The 23,337-nt window shown below is 51.8% G+C and overlaps 1 protein-coding gene across 1 annotated transcript in view; it reads right to left on the bottom strand.

The window, feature by feature from the left end:
* The window catches only part of LOC128689293 (Cyclin-dependent kinase 4), a 564,556-nt gene that overhangs the window by 316,835 nt on the left and 224,384 nt on the right, over positions 1–23,337 (bottom strand). The window contains exon 4 of the mRNA XM_070086124.1: positions 22,461–22,629. Within this exon, the coding sequence (XP_069942225.1) occupies positions 22,461–22,629 (169 nt within the window). The remainder of the gene's footprint in view (positions 1–22,460; positions 22,630–23,337) is intronic.

Below are 23,337 nucleotides of genomic sequence, written 5' to 3' on the forward strand. Positions count from 1 at the left end.
CACCTACTGGCCCATGCTAGGCAGGTCCAAGCCACCTACTGGCCCATGCTAGGCAGGTCCAAGCCACCTACTGGCCCATGCTAGGCAGGTCCAAGCCACCTACTGGCCCATGCTAGGCAGGTCCAAGCCACCTACTGGCCCATGCTAGGCAGGTCCAAGTCACTTACTTGCCCATGCTAGGCAGGTCCAAGCCTCATACTGGCCCATACTAAGCAGGTCCAAGCCACCTACTGGCCCATGCTAAGCACGTCCAAGTCACCTACTGGCCCATGCTAAGCAGGTCCAAGCCACCTACTGGCCCATGCTAAGCACGTCCAAGCCACCTACTGGCCCATGCTAAGCAGGTCCAAGCCACCTACTGGCCCATGCTAAGCAGGTCCAAGCCACCTACTGGCCCATGCTAGGCAGGTCCAAGCCACCTACTGACCCAAGCCAGTCAGGTATAAGACACATCCACTTAAGGAAGAAGCACTGCGTCAGACCTACTGGCCCAAGCCTGTTTCCAGACTTGTACCCTGGCAGCCTGGTCTGAGACCAGGCATCCTCCGGATCAACCAGGCTGTAATGTATGTGGACCAATGGACCGCTAGCAACAACAGCCTGGACAGGGATGCCAGAGGTAAAGGTACAACTAGTGACCTGCTCCGAGAGTTGTCCCCCGACAGCCTGGTCAGGTCAGGTCACCTTGACTTAAGGGAGGAACACGGCAACCGACCTGGTAGCACAAGCTATCAGGTCCAACTCACACCCACCCACATCCACTCATGTATTTATCCAACCTATTTTTAAAGCTACACAACGTTCTGGCCTCTATAACTGTACTTGGGAGTTTGTTCCTGGCTGAGGGACAGACCGCCTCAAATACTTTTTCTCTAAGGTTGATGGACTGATTATATCATCTTTATTTCACCACTACTGCTGCCTTTGTATCTGACTGAAGAAGCCTACTGTGTAGGCGAAACGTTTCATTCATCTACAACCCAGCTAGTTAGTCAAGACAGCCAGCACAGCCTGGCTGATCCTCGTATGTTATATGGTGTAATAAGGATGAGTGCTTCTGAATCACCCTTCTCTCTCAGCCCTCTCTTAATAGCCACTACCCTCCTCCTTACGCCTACCCTCCTATCCCCTACCCAACACCTAACCAATCTTACCTCTTTCCCAGCCATGGCCGACCTTTCCATCCCCAGCACTGACCAGGTAGTCACACCCACTTAGGGCAGCTGTGTGAGAAGCTCCTACCCTCACCTCACACTACAAGCTACTACCCCCTCACCTCACACTACAAGCTACTACCCCCTCAAATCACACTGGTCGTGGACCGGGCCGCGGGGGCGTTGATCCCCGGAATAACCTCCAGGTAACCTCCAGGTACCCCCTCAAATCACACTACAAGCTACTACCCCCTCACCTCACACTACACGCTACTACCCCCTCACCTCACACTACAAGCTACTACCCCCTCACCTCACACTACAAGCTACTACCCCCTCACCTCACACTACAAGCTACTACCCCCTCACCTCACACTACAAGCTACTACCCCCTCACCTCACACTACAAGCTACTACCCCTCCTCACCTCACACTACAAGCTACTACCCCCTCACCTCACACTACAAGCTACTACCCCCTCACCTCACACTACAAGCTACTACCCCCTCACCTCACACTACAAGCTACTACCCCTCCTCACCTCACACTACAAGCTACTACCCCCTCACCTCACACTACAAGCTACTACCCCTCCTCACCTCACACTACAAGCTACTACCCCCTCACCTCACACTACAAGCTGGCCACCTCACCTCACACGCAAGCCACACTCCTCACCTACACTCACAAGCCACTACCCCTCACCTCACCATGTCACTTACCTCACCCCACACCACATACACACCTCCTCACCTCACACCACAAGCCACTACCCTCACCTCACACTGCTGCCTACTACCCCACCCACACTACAAGCTACCACCCTCCTCACCTCACACTGCAAGCCACACCCCACCCCACACTGGCCAAGCTACTACCCTCACCCCACACTACAAGCCACACCCCCTCACCCCACATACCCATGCTACTACCCTCCCCACCTCACACTACAAGCCACACCCCTCCTCACCTCACACTCACAAGCCACTACCCCCACCTCACACTCACAATACCACACCCTCCTCACCTCACACCACAAGCCACCACCCTCCTCACCACACCATGCTTACCACCTCCCACCCTGGCTAATTTGCAAGCCACTACCCTCACCCCAGCCACCATGCTACCACCCCCTCACCTCACTAGTTGCTACCACCTCCCTCCCCACCTCACACTGCTACTACCCTCACCTCACACTACAAGCTACCACCCCTCCCCACCCCACACCATGCTCACTACCCTCCTCACCTCACACTCACACAAGCCTACTACCCTCACCTCACTCATAAGCTACACCTCCTCACCTCACACTACAAGCCACTACCCTCACCTCACACTCACAAGCTACTTCACCCTCCCCACCCTTACACTACAAGCTACTACCACCTCACACCACAAGCTACACCCTCCTCACCCCACCATAAGCCACACCTCACCTCACTCATAAGCTACTACCCTCCACCTACACTACAAGCCACACCCTTCACCTCACGGCAAGCTGGCCATCTCCTCACCTCACACCATAAGCTACTACCTCTCACCCCACACCATGCTTACCACCCTCTCTCACCTCACACTACAAGCTACCACCACCTCACACTACAAGCTACCACCCTCCTGACCTCACACTGGTGCCACACCCTCACCTCACCACAAGCCACACCCTCCTCACCTCACCACAAGCCACCACCACCCCACACTACAAGCCACTACCCTCCTCACCTCACACCACAGCCACACCCCTCCTCACCTCACACTACAAGCTACCACCCCCACCTCACCATAAGCCACACCTCCTCACCTCACACTCACAAGCTACTACCTCCCACCTCACCACAAGCTACTACCTCCTCCTCACCTCATACACCACAGCTGCCACCCCCACCACACAAGCCACATCCCTCTCACCACATCATAAGCTACTACCTCTCACCCCACACCACAAGCTACTACCCCTCCCCACCTCACACTCATGCTTACCACCCCTCACCTCACACTCACAAGCCGCCACCTCTCACCTCACACCATAAGCCACTACCTCCTCACCTCACACTGCAAGCCACGCCTCTCCTCACCTCGCACTCAGCAAGCCACCACCCCACCTCACACTACAAGCCACACCCTCCCCACCACACTACAAGCTACTACCCTCACCTCTCACACTACAAGCCACTACCCTCCTCACCACACCACAAGCTTGGCCACCCTCACCTCACACTACAAGCTTACTACCCTCCTCACCTCACACTACAAGCCACACTACCCCCACCTCACACCTGCTACTACCCTCCTCACTACACTATGTTCAGCCACCCTCACCACACCATGTTTACTACCCTCTCACCTCACACAGCAAGCTGCACTACCCCCACCTCACACTGCTGCCACCACCCTTCCTCACCCTTTCCACACCACAAGCCACACACTTCACCTCAGCCACTACAAGCCACTACCCCTCCTCACCCTGCACACTCATGTTTTTCACACCCCACCTCACTCATGGCCACTACCCTCCCACCTCACACTGCTGCCACACCTCTGCACCTCACACACAAGCTACCACCTCCTCACCCTGCCACCACAAGCTACTTACCCTCACCTCGGCGCCAGCCACACCCTCCCCACCACACTACAAGCTACCACTCCCACCCTCACACTACAAAAGCTACCACCCCTCCCACCACACTACAAGCTACTACCTCACCACACTGCTACCACCCCTCCTCACCTCACACTGTTGCCACTACCCTCACCACACTACAAGCCACACCTCCCACCTCACACCAGCTGGCTTACTCCTCCTCACCAGCACCAGCAGCACATCCCCACCTCACACTACAGCTACTACCCTCACCCCACACTACAAGCTGGCTACCTCCTCACCACACTACAGCATTACCCTCCTCACCCCACACCATGTTACACCCTCACTCCGCACTCATGTTCACCTCCTCACCACACTACAGTTACCACTCCCTCACCACACTTGCTAATACCCTCACTCACACTATGTTATTACTCCTCGCACTACACTCACATGTTACTACCCTCATCTCACACTACAGCATTACCCTCCTCACCTCACACTGTTATTACTCCTCACCCCACACTGCTCTACTTCCACTCTCACAGAGAGTGGAATACAAGTAGACAGAGGTGTGGGGGAAGAGGCACCAGGAGTGGAGAAAGAGCAGTGGAGGGTGATGGAGGGAGTAGGAGGCGATGGAGGAGAGTGGAGGGTGGGATAGGAGGAGAGAGGGGTGATGGAGGAGAGTGGAGGGTGATGGAGGAGTGCAGTGAGGCAGATGATGACAGTGGAGGTGACAGATGGAGCAGTGGAGGTGATTGAGGAGTAGGGGAGGGTGATGAGGAGCAGTGAGGGTGAGGACTGAGTAGAGGGGTGAGATAGAGTGGATAGTGAGGGTGATGGAGGAGAGGGAGGTGAGTGGAGGAGAGTGGAGGGTGGGAGCAGAGTGGAGTGTGAGGGTGGAGGGAGTGGAGTAGTGGAGAGGTGATGGAGCAGTGAGGTGACAGAGGAGCAGTGGAGGTGATGGAGTGGAGCAGGAGGTGATGGAGCATGGTGAGGGGTGGAGCAGATGAGGTGAGGAGGGTGATGGAGGGAGGTGGAGGTGATGGAGGGAGAGTGGAGGGTGTGAAGGATGGAGTAGGAGGTGATGGAGTGGAGTAGTGGAGGATGGATGGAGAGGAGGGAAAAGATGGAGCTGATGAGTGAGGATAGGAGGAGTAGTGGAGGGTGATGGAGTGGAGTAGTGGAGGGTGATGGAGTGGAGTAGTGGAGGGTGATGGAGTGGAGTAGTGGAGGGTGATGGAGTGGAGTAGTGGAGGGTGACAGAGGAGAGGAGGGTAGATGGAGTTATAGTGGAGGCATGGAGTGAGTAGTGGAGGTGATGAGCTGAGTAGGAGGTGATGGAGTGGAGGTGAGAGGATGGGAGTAAGGTGAGATGAGTGGAGCAGTGGAGGCATGGAGTGGAGAAGGGAGAGATGGAGTGAGTGGAGTGGAGGGGAGGATGAGGAGTAGTGGAAGGTGATGGAGCTGAGCAGTGAGGGTGATGAGGAGCAGTGGAGGTGATGGAGGAGCAGGAGGTGATGGAGGAGGAGAGGGTGATGAGAAACATTATCACTACCACAACTACCACCACACAGTATAAACATTATCACTACCACAACTACCACCACACAGTATAAACATTATCACTACCACAACTACCACCACTCAGTATAAACATTATCACTACCACAACTACCACCACTCAGTATAAACATTATCACTACCACAACTACCACCACTCAGTATAAACATTATCACTACCACAACTACCACCACACAGTATAAACATTATCACTACCACAACTACCACCACACAGTATAAACATTATCACTACCACAACTACAACCACACAGTATAAACATTATCACTACCACAACTACAACCACACAGTATAAACATTATCACTACCACAACTACCACCACACAGTATAAACATTATCACTACCACAACTACCACCACTCAGTATAAACATTATCACTACCACAACTACCACCACACAGTATAAACATTATCACTACCACAACTACCACCACACAGTATAAACATTATCACTACCACAACTACCACCACTCAGTATAAACATTATCACTACCACAACTACCACCACTCAGTATAAACATTATCACTACCACAACTACAACCACACAGTATAAACATTATCACTACCACAACTACAACCACACAGTATAAACATTATCACTACCACAACTACCACCACACAGTATAAACATTATCACTACCACAACTACAACCACACAGTATAAACATTATCACTACCACAACTACCACCACTCAGTATAAACATTATCACTACCACAACTACAACCACACAGTATATAAACATTATCACTACCACAACTACCACCACACAGTATAAACATTATCACTACCACAACTACCACCACACAGTATAAACATTATCACTACCACAACTACCACCACACAGTATAAACATTATCACTACCACAACTACAACCACACAGTATAAACATTATCACTACCACAACTACCACCACTCAGTATAAACATTATCACTACCACAACTACAACCACACAGTATAAACATTATCACTACCACAACTACCACCACTCAGTATAAACATTATCACTACCACAACTACCACCACACAGTATAAACATTATCACTACCACAACTACCACCACACAGTATAAACATTATCACTACCACAACTACAACCACACAGTATAAACATTATCACTACCACAACTACAACCACACAGTATAAACATTATCACTACCACAACTACAACCACACAGTATAAACATTATCACTACCACAACTACAACCACACAGTATAAACATTATCACTACCACAACTACCACCACTCAGTATAAACATTATCACTACCACAACTACCACCACTCAGTATAAACATTATCACTACCACAACTACCACCACTCAGTATAAACATTATCACTACCACAACTACCACCACTCAGTATAAACATTATCACTACCACAACTACAACCACACAGTATAAACATTATCACTACCACAACTACAACCACACAGTATAAACATTATCACTACCACAACTACCACCACTCAGTATAAACATTATCACTACCACAACTACCACCACTCAGTATAAACATTATCACTACCACAACTACCACCACTCAGTATAAACATTATCACTACCACAACTACCACCACTCAGTATAAACATTATCACTACCACAACTACCACCACTCAGTATAAACATTATAGCTACCACAACTACTACCCCTCAGTATAAACATTATCAAGTTATCATAACTACGACCACAAAAAAAGGGGAAAACATCCAAAACAAGTAAAGAAAACGGGAATCGCATCCCTCCTTCCATTAAGTAAAGTGTTATTGCAGAGAGTATCGTCAACACCCACTGCAGCTCCCTCCACCTGAACCACTGCAGAGAGTATCGTCAACACCCACTGCAGCTCCCTCCACCTGAACCACTGCAGAGAGTATCGTCAACACCCACTGCAGCTCCCTCCACCTGAACCACTGCAGAGAGTATCGTCAACACCCACTGCAGCTCCCTCCACCTGAACCACTGCAGAGAGTATCGTCAACACCCACTGCAGCTCCCTCCACCTGAACCACTGCAGAGAGTATCGTCAACACCCACTGCAGCTCCCTCCACCTGAACCACTGCAGAGAGTATCGTCAACACCCACTGCAGCTCCCTCCACCTGAACCACTGCAGAGAGTATCGTCAACACCCACTGCAGCTCCCTCCACCTGAACCACTGCAGAGAGTATCGTCAACACCCACTGCAGCTCCCTCCACCTGAACCACTGCAGAGAGTATCGTCAACACCCACTGCAGCTCCCTCCACCTGAACCACTGCAGAGAGTATCGTCAACACCCACTGCAGCTCCCTCCACCTGAACCACTGCAGAGAGTATCGTCAACACCCACTGCAGCTCCCTCCACCTGAACCACTACAGAGAGTATCGTCAACACCCACTGCAGCTCCCTCCACCTGAACCACTGCAGAGAGTATCGTCAACACCCACTGCAGCTCCCTCCACCTGAACCACTACAGAGAGTATCGTCAACACCCACTGCAGCTCCCTCCACCTGAACCACTACAGAGAGTATCGTCAACACCCACTGCAGCTCCACCTGCAGAGAGCATCGTCAACACCCACTGCAGCTCCACCTGAACCACTACAGAGAGTATCGTCAACACCCACTGCAGCTCCACCTGAACCACTGCAGAGAGTATCGTCAACACCCACTGCAGCTCCCTCCACCTGAACCACTACAGAGAGTATCGTCAACACCCACTGCAGCTCCCTCCACCTGAACCACTACAGAGAGTATCGTCAACACCCACTGCAGCTCCACCTGAACCACTACAGAGAGTATCGTCAACACCCACTGCAGCTCCACCTGAACCACTGCAGAGAGTATCGTCAACACCCACTGCAGCTCCACCTGAACCACTACAGAGAGTATCGTCAACACCCACTGCAGCTCCCTCCACCTGAACCACTGCAGAGAGTATCGTCAACACCCACTGCAGCTCCCTCCACCTGAACCACTACAGAGAGTATCGTCAACACCCACTGCAGCTCCACCTGAACCACTCCAGAGAGTATCGTCAACACCCACTGCAGCTCCCTCCACCTGAACCACTACAGAGAGTATCGTCAACACCCACTGCAGCTCCCTCCACCTGAACCACTGCAGAGAGTATCGTCAACACCCACTGCAGCTCCCCTCCACCTGAACCACTACAGAGAGTATCGTCAACACCCACTGCAGCTCCCTCCACCTGAACCACTGCAGAGAGTATCGTCAACACCCACTGCAGCTCCCTCCACCTGAACCACTGCAGAGAGTATCGTCAACACCCACTGCAGCTCCCTCCACCTGAACCACTGCAGAGAGTATCGTCAACACCCACTGCAGCTCCCTCCACCTGAACCACTGCAGAGAGTATCGTCAACACCCACTGCAGCTCCCTCCACCTGAACCACTACAGAGAGTATCGTCAACACCCACTGCAGCTCCCTCCACCTGAACCACTGCAGAGAGTATCGTCAACACCCACTGCAGCTCCCTCCACCTGAACCACTACAGAGAGTATCGTCAACACCCACTGCAGCTCCCTCCACCTGAACCACTGCAGAGAGTATCGTCAACACCCACTGCAGCTCCCTCCACCTGAACCACTACAGAGAGTATCGTCAACACCCACTGCAGCTCCCTCCACCTGAACCACTACAGAGAGTATCGTCAACACCCACTGCAGCTCCCTCCACCTGAACCACTACAGAGAGTATCGTCAACACCCACTGCAGCTCCCTCCACCTGAACCACTGAACCACAGAGAGTATCGTCAACACCAACTGCAGCTCCCTCCACCTGAACCACTACAGAGAGTATCGTCAACACCCACTGCAGCTCCCTCCACCTGAACCACTACAGAGAGTATCGTCAACACCCACTGCAGCTCCCTCCACCTGAACCACTACAGAGAGTATCGTCAACACCCACTGCAGCTCCCTCCACCTGAACCACTACAGAGAGTATCGTCAACACCCACTGCAGCTCCCTCCACCTGAACCACTACAGAGAGTATCGTCAACACCCACTGCAGCTCCCTCCACCTGAACCACTACAGAGAGTATCGTCAACACCCACTGCAGCTCCCTCCACCTGAACCACTACAGAGAGTATCGTCAACACCCACTGCAGCTCCCTCCACCTGAACCACTACAGAGAGTATCGTCAACACCCACTGCAGCTCCCTCCACCTGAACCACTACAGAGAGTATCGTCAACACCCACTGCAGCTCCCTCCACCTGAACCACTACAGAGAGTATCGTCAACACCCACTGCAGCTCCCTCCACCTGAACCACTACAGAGAGTATCGTCAACACCCACTGCAGCTCCCTCCACCTGAACCACTACAGAGAGTATCGTCAACACCCACTGCAGCTCCCTCCACCTGAACCACTACAGAGAGTATCGTCAACACCCACTGCAGCTCCCTCCACCTGAACCACTGCAGAGAGTATCGTCAACACCCACTGCAGCTCCCTCCACCTGAACCACTACAGAGAGTATCGTCAACACCCACTGCAGCTCCCTCCACCTGAACCACTACAGAGAGTATCGTCAACACCCACTGCAGCTCCCTCCACCTGAACCACTACAGAGAGTATCGTCAACACCCACTGCAGCTCCCTCCACCTGAACCACTACAGAGAGTATCGTCAACACCCACTGCAGCTCCACCTGAACCACTACAGAGAGTATCGTCAACACCCACTGCAGCTCCCTCCACCTGAACCACTACAGAGAGTATCGTCAACACCCACTGCAGCTCCCTCCACCTGAACCACTACAGAGAGTATCGTCAACACCCACTGCAGCTCCCTCCACCTGAACCACTACAGAGAGTATCGTCAACACCCACTGCAGCTCCCTCCACCTGAACCACTGCAGAGAGTATCGTCAACACCCACTGCAGCTCCACCTGAACCACTACAGAGAGTATCGTCAACACCCACTGCAGCTCCACCTGAACCACTACAGAGAGTATCGTCAACACCCACTGCAGCTCCCTCCACCTGAACCACTGCAGAGAGTATCGTCAACACCCACTGCAGCTCCACCTGAACCACTACAGAGAGTATCGTCAACACCCACTGCAGCTCCACCTGAACCACTACAGAGAGTATCGTCAACACCCACTGCAGCTCCCTCCACCTGAACCACTACAGAGAGTATCGTCAACACCCACTGCAGCTCCCTCCACCTGAACCACTACAGAGAGTATCGTCAACACCCACTGCAGCTCCCTCCACCTGAACCACTACAGAGAGTATCGTCAACACCCACTGCAGCTCCCTCCACCTGAACCACTACAGAGAGTATCGTCAACACCCACTGCAGCTCCCTCCACCTGAACCACTGCAGAGAGTATCGTCAACACCCACTGCAGCTCCCTCCACCTGAACCACTACAGAGAGTATCGTCAACACCCACTGCAGCTCCCTCCACCTGAACCACTGCAGAGAGTATCGTCAACACCCACTGCAGTATCGTCAACACCCACTGCAGCTCCCTCCACCTGAACCACTACAGAGAGTATCGTCAACACCCACTGCAGCTCCCTCCACCTGAACCACTACAGAGAGTATCGTCAACACCCACTGCAGCTCCCTCCACCTGAACCACTACAGAGAGTATCGTCACCACCCACGGCAGCTCCACCTGAACCACTACAGAGAGTATCGTCAACACCCACTGCAGCTCCACCTGAACCACTGCAGAGAGTATCGTCAACACCCCACTGCATCCCTCCACCTGAACCACTACAGAGAGTATCGTCAACACCCACTGCAGCTCCCTCCACCTGAACCACTACAGAGAGTATCGTCAACACCCACTGCAGCTCCCTCCACCTGAACCACTACAGAGAGTATCGTCAACACCCACTGCAGCTCCCTCCACCTGAACCACTACAGAGAGTATCGTCAACACCCACTGCAGCTCCCTCCACCTGAACCACTACAGAGAGTATCGTCAACACCCACTGCAGCTCCCTCCACCTGAACCACTACAGAGAGTATCGTCAACACCCACTGCAGCTCCCTCCACCTGAACCACTACAGAGAGTATCGTCAACACCCACTGCAGCTCCCTCCACCTGAACCACTACAGAGAGTATCGTCAACACCCACTGCAGCTCCCTCCACCTGAACCACTACAGAGAGTATCGTCAACACCCACTGCAGCTCCCTCCACCTGAACCACTACAGAGAGTATCGTCAACACCCACTGCAGCTCCCTCCACCTGAACCACTACAGAGAGTATCGTCAACACCCACTGCAGCTCCCTCCACCTGAACCACTACAGAGAGTATCGTCAACACCCACTGCAGCTCCCTCCACCTGAACCACTACAGAGAGTATCGTCAACACCCACTGCAGCTCCCTCCACCTGAACCACTACAGAGAGTATCGTCAACACCCACTGCAGCTCCCTCCACCTGAACCACTACAGAGAGTATCGTCAACACCCACTGCAGCTCCCTCCACCTGAACCACTACAGAGAGTATCGTCAACACCCACTGCAGCTCCCTCCACCTGAACCACTACAGAGAGTATCGTCAACACCCACTGCAGCTCCCTCCACCTGAACCACTACAGAGAGTATCGTCAACACCCACTGCAGCTCCCTCCACCTGAACCACTACAGAGAGTATCGTCAACACCCACTGCAGCTCCCTCCACCTGAACCACTGCAGAGAGTATCGTCAACACCCACTGCAGCTCCCTCCACCTGAACCACTACAGAGAGTATCGTCAACACCCACTGCAGCTCCCTCCACCTGAACCACTACAGAGAGTATCGTCAACACCCACTGCAGCTCCCTCCACCTGAACCACTACAGAGAGTATCGTCAACACCCACTGCAGCTCCCTCCACCTGAACCACTACAGAGAGTATCGTCAACACCCACTGCAGCTCCCTCCACCTGAACCACTACAGAGAGTATCGTCAACACCCACTGCAGCTCCCTCCACCTGAACCACTACAGAGAGTATCGTCAACACCCACTGCAGCTCCCTCCACCTGAACCACTACAGAGAGTATCGTCAACACCCACTGCAGCTCCCTCCACCTGAACCACTACAGAGAGTATCGTCAACACCCACTGCAGCTCCCTCCACCTGAACCACTGCAGAGAGTATCGTCAACACCCACTGCAGCTCCCTCCACCTGAACCACTGCAGAGAGTATCGTCAACACCCACTGCAGCTCCCTCCACCTGAACCACTACAGAGAGTATCGTCAACACCCACTGCAGCTCCCTCCACCTGAACCATCAACACAACACCAACTTTAACCAACAATTCAACAGCCTATAAATTATTCAGCGAAGGAAAAAAATGTGATGGTGGAGATAGCTTTCTGCTTACCCCAAACAACACTCTCTCTCCATCACACACACACACACACACACACACACACACACACACACACACACACACACACACACACACACACACACACACACACACACACACAGAACACCCACTGTGAAAAATAGTGAAATTCTAAGCGCTTTCGTAATTTCTCACATTATCAAGAAACTCACAGTTCCTTGATAATGCGAGAAATCACGAAAGCGTTTTAAATAAAACCTGAGAGCATTTATGATATCAGTTGCATATAGGTGGTGATACTTGGTGATTTGGGTGCCGTGGTAAGTAGTGATCCACCAGAGTTACACACCACCTGCCAGGAACCATCACCCACCACTGCACCACCTGGGGTGTTCTTCACATCAACTTGTCGGTTCTCTAAACCATTTATCTACATTCCTTGCGTCACCTTCCTCGAATCAAACCTAGTGAGCTTACGGGTTAGCGCTTCCCCTGTGATGACCCTCCCCTTCCCCTTTACTTTCTCCTCTCAAACTCCACTTTGTAGCAGTGTGCTCACTGGCTGATGTGAGGGGGGAGGAGGGTCAAGTCTCAACTCCTGGCCCCACCTCTTAAACTGCTGCTACTGGCATTGCTGGTTTCTGGCCTCCTGAGTAACACTGTCAGTGTGTCGAGACTAAAAAAGTTGTTGCTGACAGCCCTCGTGTCTGCGTCTTCAGCATCCACCTGTGTCACTTTGATCCTCATCCTTGGCTTAAACACTGTTTCTATCTTCCCTATGAATTCCTCTTAAAAACAATTCTGTACGTCGTTATCGTGTCATACGTCCTTACAACCTAAGAACATCAGGAAGGTGGGCCACACCATCAGCCCTACTGGCCCATGCGAGGCAGGTTCAACTCACACCCACTCAAGGTCGGTTGGTCAAGTTTCCTCAGCCTCCCTGCATAGTGTATTCCTCTCAGTTCTGAGACTAGTCTGGTTTCAAACCTTTGGATTTTTTCATGTGACTGTTAAGGTGACGCAGTGACCTGCGTCACCTGGATAACAGGTAACGCAGTTATCCAGTCAGGGAGGAGTGGGGAGTCTGATGACACACTGCTGGACCTACACCCCTCACCTCCCCTGGTCAGTCAGGGAGGAGTGGGGAGTCTGATGATACAATGCTGGACCTACACCCCTCACCTCCCCTGGTCAGTCAGGGAGGAGTGGGGAGTGTGATGATACACTGCTGGACCTACACCCCTCACCTCCCCTGGTCAGTCAGGGAGGAGTGGGGAGTTTGATGACACACTGTGGACCTACACCCCTCACCTCCCCTGGTCAGTCAGGGAGGAGTGGGGAGTTTGATGACACACTGCTGGACCTACACCCCTCACCTCCCCTGGTCAGTCAGGGAGGAGTGGGGAGTTTGATGACACACTGCTGGACCTACACCCCTCACCTCCCCTGGTCAGTCAGGGAGGAGTGGGGAGTTTGATGACACACTGCTGGACCTACACCCCTCACCTCCCCTGGTCAGTCAGGGAGGAGTGGGGAGTCTGATGATACACTGCTGGACCTACACCCCTCACCTCCCCTGGTCAGTCAGGGAGGAGTGGGGAGTTTGATGACACACTGCTGGGCCTACACCCCTCACCTCCCCCTGGTCAGTCAGGGAGGAGTGGGGAGTTTGATGACACACTGTGGACCTACACCCCTCACCTCCCCTGGTCAGTCAGGGAGGAGTGGGGAGTTTGATGACACACTGCTGGACCTACACCCCTCACCTCCCCTGGTCAGTCAGGGAGGAGTGGGGAGTTTGATGACACACTGCTGGACCTACACCCCTCACCTCCCCTGGTCAGTCAGGGAGGAGTGGGGAGTTTGATGACACACTGCTGGGCCTACACCCCTCACCTCCCCCTGGTCAGCTAGGTCTCCCCTCTGTAATTACTCCCACCTCCCCTTTCTATTTCACCTCTCCTACGTCCTCCCTCTCTGCGACTACCTGTCCCTTCCGTTATTCCCTCTTGCCCCTACCCCTTCCCATTCTTTCATTTCTGGCCTCCAGGGATCCCCTCCACCCTACACGAAATGTTACACACACACACGCACACACACACAGACACACAGACACACACACACACACAGACACACACACACACACACACACACACACACACACACACACACACACACACACACACACACAAAGTAGACAGAGACAGAATGTTCCAGAGATGGGACACAGAAACAAGGGGTCACAATTGGAAGTTCAAGACTCAGATGAGTCAAAGGGATGTCAGGAAATATTTCTTCAGTCACAGTTGTCAGGAAGTGGAACAGTCTGGAAAGTGACGTAGCGGAGGCAGGAACCATACATAGTTTTAAGACAAGGTTTGATAAAGTTCATGGAGCAGGATCAGTGAAGAGGTGGGGCCATGAACTACGAATCGACCCCTGCAACCACAAATAGGTGAGTACACACACATACCAGTAGAACCTTCAAGTGTCTGACCCAGCAGTCCATCATCACACTGTAACACTGAAAATCCACACTGTTGGGTATACTAGGAATATTCTCACCAGTACTAACTCCCTCCCTCCAGCAGCCTCTACACTCCCTCCCTCCGCCCCTCCAGCAGCCTCTACACTCCCTCCCTCCGCCCCTCCAGCAGCCTCTACACTCCCGCCCACCGCCCCACCAGCAACCTCTACACTCCCTCCCTCCGCCCCTCCAGCAACCTCTACACTCCCTCCCTCCGCCCCTCCAGCAGCCTCTACACTCCCTCCCGCCGCCCCGCCCGCAACCTCTACACTCCCTCCCTCCGCCCCTCCAGCAGCCTCTACACTCCCTCCCTCCGCCCCTCCAGCAGCCTCTACACTCCCTCCCTCCGCCCCTCCAGCAGCCTCTACACTCCCTCCCTCCGCCCCTCCAGCAACCTCTACACTCCCTCCCTCCGCCCCTCCAGCAACCTCTACACTCCCTCCCTCCGCCCCTCCAGCAACCTCTACACTCCCTCCCTCCGCCCCTCCAGCAACCTCTACACTCCCTCCCTCCGCCCCTCCAGCAGCCTCTACACTCCCTCCCTCCGCCCCTCCAGCAGCCTCTACACTCCCTCCCTCCGCCCCTCCAGCAGCCTCTACACTCCCTCCCTCCGCCCCTCCAGCAACCTCTACACTCCCTCCCTCCGCCCCTCCAGCAACCTCTACACTCCCTCCCTACGCCCCTCCAGCATCCTCTACACTCCCTCCCTCCGCCCCTCCAGCAGCCTCTACACTCCCTCCCTCCGCCCCTCCAGCAGCCTCTACACTCCCTCCCTCCGCCCCTCCAACAGCCTCTACACTCTCTCCCTCCGCCCCTCCAGCAGCCTCTACACTCCCTCCCTCCGCCCCTCCAGCAGCTTCTACACTCCCCCCTCCGCCCCTACAGCAGCCTCTACACTCCCTCCCTCCGCCCCTACAGCAGCCTCTACACTCCCCCCTCCGCCTCTCCAGCAGCCTCTACACTCCCCCCTCCGCCCCTACAGCAGACTTTACACTCCCTCCCTCCGCCCCTCCAGCAGCCTCTACACTCCCCCCTCCGCCCCTACAGCAGACTTTACACTCCCTCCCTCCGCCCCTCCAGCAGCCTCTACACTCCCTCCACCGCCCCTCCAGCAGTCTCTAGTCACGCTACTCTGAGCTGGGATAAGCGAAGGTGACAATGGTTGGTATAACTTGTTTACTCGTAGGGAGGGAGAGGGAGATAAGAAGAATAGAGGGGTAGGTAGAGAAGAAAGGGAGCCGGGGGGAGGGGAAGTAGATGAAGAGGGAAGATAGGTAGAGAGTAGGTAGAAGAGAATTAAGTGGACGGTAGACGGATGGATCGATCTTATATAGTCTCTCTCTCTCTCTCTCTCTCTCTCTCTCTCTCTCTCTCTCTCTTCAGTGATCCTCTTTCAATGTTTCTTTCCTAATTCACTGTCAACCTGGCGAGAGATGTGGCAGGAAGTGCAAAATAAACCCAGTGAAGTGCAAGGGTGCGGTGGACATAATAAGAGAACACTGTATCAACATCCGTGGCTCCAGACTATTCAACATCTTACCAGAAAATATCAGAAACACTGCCGGAACAAGTGTCGAAGTCTTCAAGAGGAAACTGGACAAGTATCTCCACCAGGGGCAGTGATGGATATGTGGATCAGTGGACCGCCAGCAGCAAGAGTCTGATTGACCAGGCTAGCACCAGACGAGCCTGGCCCATGGCCGGGCTCCGGAAGTAAAAAGACTCTCGAAACTCATCAAAGGTGCCTGATGATGGGTCCCGGACACTCACCCTCGAGGCCAGCTTTCCCGTCCTTGTTTCCTGATTGACACGACTGACATGTCAAGCTGCTGCTGATCCTTGCACCACAACCCAGCTGATCAGGAACTGGCTTTTCTTCAAGAACTTATTAAATTCTCTGTTCAAGATTGTCGGACTGATTACATCATCTTCATTTCATTACTACTGCTGCCTTTGTATTTGACTGAAGAAGCCTACTGTGCAGGCGAAACGTTTCAACAATAAAGACACCCAACTGTTGCAGATGTGTCTTGATCATCAGCTTGTCGGTATTTTATACCATTTTGAACAGCAACACAATCATAGCCACAACCACCATTGTCTTGACAGCCGCAACCAACACTCGACTGAAGGAGAGGATATATCTGAGCTCCTGTGACCTTTGCAACTAAGGAAGACGATGACGTAGTCAGCAAGAAACAGACAGGCACCTCCTCTATATCCGGCAGCAGCCCCATAGTTTTATCACCCAAATACTTATCAACCGTAAAAATCTATGTTGTTGAAGGTCCAGATACTCACTGTCGCATCTCACAGTCTTAAATCTTAACACTGCATCGTCCTTCACAGATGTTACTAGAACTGGAATGGATGACATCTATCCTGGACACAAGCAAACCTCTGGACCGATGTCTTCCAGTATACCTGGAGTACCTGGAGAGGATTCCGGGGGTCAGCGCCCCCGTTGCCCGCTCCGTGACCAGGCCACGGAACACAATATGATTTTCAACGTAGTGAAATTTCGGTTAATCTGCTGCATGCAACAACAGAATGGTAAATAATGAACTAGATAATTAGAACCATGAAAACAAGAGATGCCAAGCCAATGATGATTCTGCTGAAGGTACTTGTGCTCTCTTCACCGGAATATTTCTGTACATTTACGTCAAGGGAAACTGATGATCTTGAGATTATATGGGAAACTACCAATGCTCGCTTTATTGAAGCACCTCAAAGTGTACTCCTGGTGAGCACAAGGAGAGATAGCATAGACTTCGATACCAGGAAAACACTAGAGAGGCTGATTCTGAGTATCTGCACCAAGATAACATCTCATGGCTTTAAGAAAAACACAAAGAAGACTCGATAAACATGAAGAGTCGGGGCAATGATGATCCTCTGAACCATCACCAGGTAGGTAAGTAGGTAGGTAGCCAGGCAAGCAGACAGGTAGGTAGGTTAGATAGGTAGGTTGGTTGGTTAGGTAGGAAGGTTACCTGGAGGTTATTCCGGGGATCAACGCCCCTGCGGCCCGGTCCATGACCAAGCCTACCGATGGATCAGGGCCTGATCAACTAGGCTGTTACTGCTGGCCGCACACAGTCCAACGTACGAGCCACAGCCCGGCTGATCCGGCACTGACTTTAGGTATCTGTCCAGCTCTCTCTTGAAGGTAGCCAGGGGTTTATTGGCAATTCCCCTAATGCTTGATGGGAGGCTGTTGAACAGTCTCGGGCCCCGGATACTTACGGTGTTTTCTATTAGTGTACCAATGGCGCCCCTACTTTTTATTGGGGGCATTTCGCATCGCCTGCCCAGTCTTTTACTTTCGTAGGGAGTGATTTCTGTGTGCAGATTTGGGACTATTCCCTCCAAGATTTTCCAAGTGTAGATTATGATATATCTCTCCCTCCAGCGTTCCAACGAGTACAAGTCAAGTGCTTCCAAGCGTTCCCAGTAGTTAAGGTGCTTGACAGAACTTATACGTGCAGTAAAGGATCTCTGTACACTCTCTAGGTCTGCGATTTCACCTGCTTTGAATGGAGATGTTAATGTACAGCAGTATTCCAGCCTAGAGAGAACAAGTGATTTGAAAAGGATCATCATTGGCTTGGCATCTCTCGTTTTGAAAGTTCTCATTATCCATCCTATCATTTTCTTTGCACGTGCGATCGTGGCACTGTTGTGATCCTTGAAAGTGAGATCCTCAGACATTACTACTCCCAGGTCCCTTACATTATTTTTCCGCTCTATTGTATGGCCGGAGTCAGTAGTATACTCTGTTCTAGTTATTATCTCCTCCAGTTTTCCATAACGGAGTAGTTGGAATTTGTCCTCATTGAACATCATATTGTTTACCGTTGCCCACTGGAAAACTTTGTTTATATTTTCTTGGAGGTTAACCGCGTTCTCAGCAGATGACAGCCTCATGCAGATCCTAGTATCATCCGCAAAGGATGATACGGTGCTGTGATGTATATCTCTGTCTATGTCTGATATGAGGATAAGGAATAAGATGGGGGCGAGTACTGTGCCTTGTGGAACAGAGCTCTTCACTATGGCAGCCTCCGATTTAACTCTGTTGACCACTACTCTTTGTGTTCGATTTGTTAGGAAGTTGAAGATCCATCTCCCCACTTTCCCAGTTATTCCTTTAGCACGTATTTTATGGGCTATTACGCCATGATCGCATTTGTCAAATGCTTTTGCAAAGTCTGTGTATATTACATCTGCATTCTGATTTTCTTCCAGTGCATCCAAGGCCATGTCATAGTGATCCAGTAGTTGTGAGAGGCAGGAGCGACCTGCCCTGAACCCATGTTGCCCTGGATTGTGCAGATTTTGGGAATCCAGGGATTTGCAATCCTGCTTCTTAGCACTCTTTCAAAGATTTTTATGATGTGGGACGTCAGCGCTATTGGTCTATAGTTCTTAGCTAATGCTTTGCTGCCACCTTTATGGAGTGGGGCTATATCCGTTGTTTTAAGTGACTGTGGAATTTCACCCATGTCCAAGCTCCTCCATAGTGTACTTAGGGCACACAAAAGGGGTTTCTTGCATTTCTTAATGAAAACAGAGTTTCACGAGTCTGGGCCCGGGGCTGAGTGCATAGGCATGTTGTCAATGGCTTTTTCGAAATCTATCGGAGTTAGGGCAATGTCGGAAATCTGGCATACATTTATGGAGTTTTGAGGCTCATTCATGAAGAAATCATTTGGGTCGTCGATCCTCAGACCGATTAGTGGTTCACTAAACACGAAGTCGTACTGGGATTTCAATATTTCACTCATTTCCTTGTTGTCATCTGTGTAAGTCCCATCCTGTCTGAGTAAGGGCCCGATATTAGATGTGGTATTTGCCTTGTTTTTTTCATATGAAAAGAAATATTTTGAATTTCTTTCAATTTCACTAATAGCTTTAAGCGCCTCCTGCCTCTCCTGGTTCCTGTAAGAGTCATTTAACTTAAGTTCGATAGTTTCCACTTCCCTGGTCAGCGCCTCCTTTCGTGTATCAGATATTCTAGCACTCCTGAGGAGCTCAGTGACTCTTCGTCGTCTTCTGTAGAGGGAGCGTCTTTCTCTCTCCAGTTTACTCCTGCTCTTCTTCTTTCTTAGGGTAATATGCCTAGAACATGCTTCGGCTGCCAGGAAGTTCATCCTTTCAAGGCAGGTAGGTTAGTTTAGCAGATAGGTAGCAAAATCACCCACTCACACTTACCTCACTCATCTACCAAACCAGCACCTAACGCACCCACCCAGCTTTTGATACTCACAGGACCTGATCCACCTGCCCAACCACCCAGCTTCTGGCACTCCCAGCACCTGATCCACCCACCCACCCAGCTTCTGACACTCCCAGCACCTGACCCCATCTAAAAACGGCACATCCATCCATCAACTGTCCCCACACAGTTTGACCCGCCCACCCACCCACAGGCTGACCCACCATCCACCCACAAGCTGACCCACCATCCACCCACAGGCTGACCCAGGGATTCCTACAGTCCCAGCCAATACTGAAAACAAGTTGGCGCCGCTCAGACAAAAAGTGTCGGCATGCCAGGGAAGGAGGGAGAGGGAGATGAAAGAAGAGAGGGTGGATAGAAGGAGGGAGATAGAGGGAGGGAAGGAGGGGAGGGCAGGACTGTGAGAGGCGCTACTAAGTCAGCTGTAACAGCTGGTACCCGGGAGGACAAGAACCACCCCCGGCTACTACCACTATCTCTACTACTGCTCATACCACTACCACTGTCCACAGCACTACCACCACCACCACCACCGTACACAGCACTACTACCACCACTACTACTATCCACAGCATTACTACCGCCACTACCACTATTCACAGTATTACTACCACCACTACAACTATCCACAGCACTACTACCACCACTACCACTGTCCACAGCATTACTACCACCACTACCTGGAGGGCATTCCAGGGATCAATGCCCCCGCGGCCCGGGCCACGACCAGGCCTCCCAGTGGATCAGGGCCTGATCAACGAGGCTGTTACTGCTGGCCGCACGCAATCCAATGTACGAACCACAGCCCGGCTGATCCGGCACCGTCTTTGGGTATCTGTCCAGCTCCCTCTTGAAGACAACCAGGGGTCTACTGGTAACGCCGCTTATTGCTGGTGGGAGGCTGTTGAACCTCCCACCATAAGTGTCCGGGGCCCAAGACTGTTCAACAGCCTCTCATCAAGCATTAGGGGAATTGCCAATAAACCCCTGGCTGCCTTCAAGAGAGAGCTGGACAGATACCTAAAGTCAGTGCCGGATCAGCCCGGCTGTGGCTCGTACGTCGGACTGCGTGCGGCCAGCAGTAACAGCCTAGTTGATCAGGCCCGGTCATGGACCGGGCCGCGGGGGCGTTGATCCCCGGAATAACCTCCAGGTAACCTCCAGGTAACATTGTTACAGCTTCATCACTAGCACCACCACAACCTTCACCAAAAATAATGGTGAATTGGATGCATCCTTCCCTTGGATCAAACCCGATTCCAATAATGTTGGTATAATTACCGACAATATGTTAGGTAAAATTAGATGTAAACAAAAGAGGAAAGTAATTTTAGTAAACAATGGAGGAAAGATGTAAACAAAAGAGAGGAGAAAATATACACTAGATTACCGTACAGAAATCTGGAATTCATCAATCAAGACTGATGGACTGATTACATCGACTCCAAGCTAAGAGACTGATTACCTCAAACTCCTCCTGATCTTCACCATTATTCTTTGTATAGGACTGATGAAGCCACTGTGTGGCGAAACGTTTCTACAGTAATGATACCCAAGTGTTGGACATGTGTCTAAATTTATCAAATGTGAACATGACGGAATTACCACCAACACGTTAAACGTGGTTAAATAGGTAAGGGTGAAGCCTCAGGGCTGGGGGCTTCAAGAGTGTAAGGGCCTGGGGCACTACAAGAACCTCAGGGTTGGGACTTCAAGAACCTCAGGGCTGGAGCACTGCAAGAACCTCAGTACTGGGGGGTTTCAAGACCCTCAGGGCTAGGGACTGCAAGAACCTCTGGACTGAGACTGAAAGAACCTCTGGGCTGAGACTGAAAGAACCTCTGTGCTGAAGCGCTGCAAGAACCTCTGGGCTTGGGGGCTGCAAGAACCTCAGGGCTGGGGCTTCAAGAACCTCAGGGCTGGGGGGGGGCTGCAAGAACTTCTGGGCTGGGGACCTGAAAGAACCTCCGGGCTGGGGGGCTCCAAGAACCTCAAGGCTGACTGGAGGGTACTCTAAGAGCAACACTCACCTGACAATGTTGGGATGCTCGAAGCGTTCCAGCTGCTTCAGAAGAGCGATCTCCCTGACGGCGTTGACAGGCACACCATCTTCGTTGAGGGTGATCCGGATCTTCTTCAGTGCCACTACCCGCTCCAGATTGTTCCGGTCGCGAGCGTAGTACACCGTCCCGTACGCACCTGTGCAACACACACACACACGCATGGCGGTTAGCTAACGCAAGATATACGTACACTTGTACATACACAGGTATATAATAAGATCACAGTAAACAGGTGATATCACAATTCGCAAAAATAACCACTGAAAAAAATAGTAGAATTCCAAGAGCTTTCGCGATTTCCCACATTCATCAAGCGTTTGGAATTGCACTATTTTTCCACTGTGGTTATTTTGCATACACAAGTATAAACACAAACATATGTATCTCGTGACACAGATAGTTACACAGACATACCTAAGAATGGAGCACGGTATTAGGCTAAAACCTTGGATAGTTTCAAATTTAGGTTGGATAAATACATGAGTGAGAGGGGTTGGATCTGAGTGGGACTTGTACATGAGTAAACAGAATTATCAAAGCTTATTGCTTGGGTAGCACTGAAAACTGGGTTGGGCAAATATTCTGTCTGTGGGATGGATTGTAAAGGACCTGCCTAGTATGGGCCAACAGGCCTGCTACAGTGTTCCTCATTTCTTATGTAGTGGCCTCTTCAACCGGGGTACCTTGGTGCTAGTTAAGGACCTCTCATACTGGGAACTGGATGTATCCTTCCCTTGGATCAAACCTGATTACAATAATGTTGGTGTAATTACCGACAATATGTTAGGTAAAAGGACACAAGTGCAACTAATGTGACATTTTATTGTGGCAACGTTTCGCTCTC

Source organism: Cherax quadricarinatus, chromosome 18 (assembly GCF_038502225.1).
Source record: "Cherax quadricarinatus isolate ZL_2023a chromosome 18, ASM3850222v1, whole genome shotgun sequence".
Lineage (NCBI taxonomy): Eukaryota > Metazoa > Arthropoda > Malacostraca > Decapoda > Parastacidae > Cherax > Cherax quadricarinatus.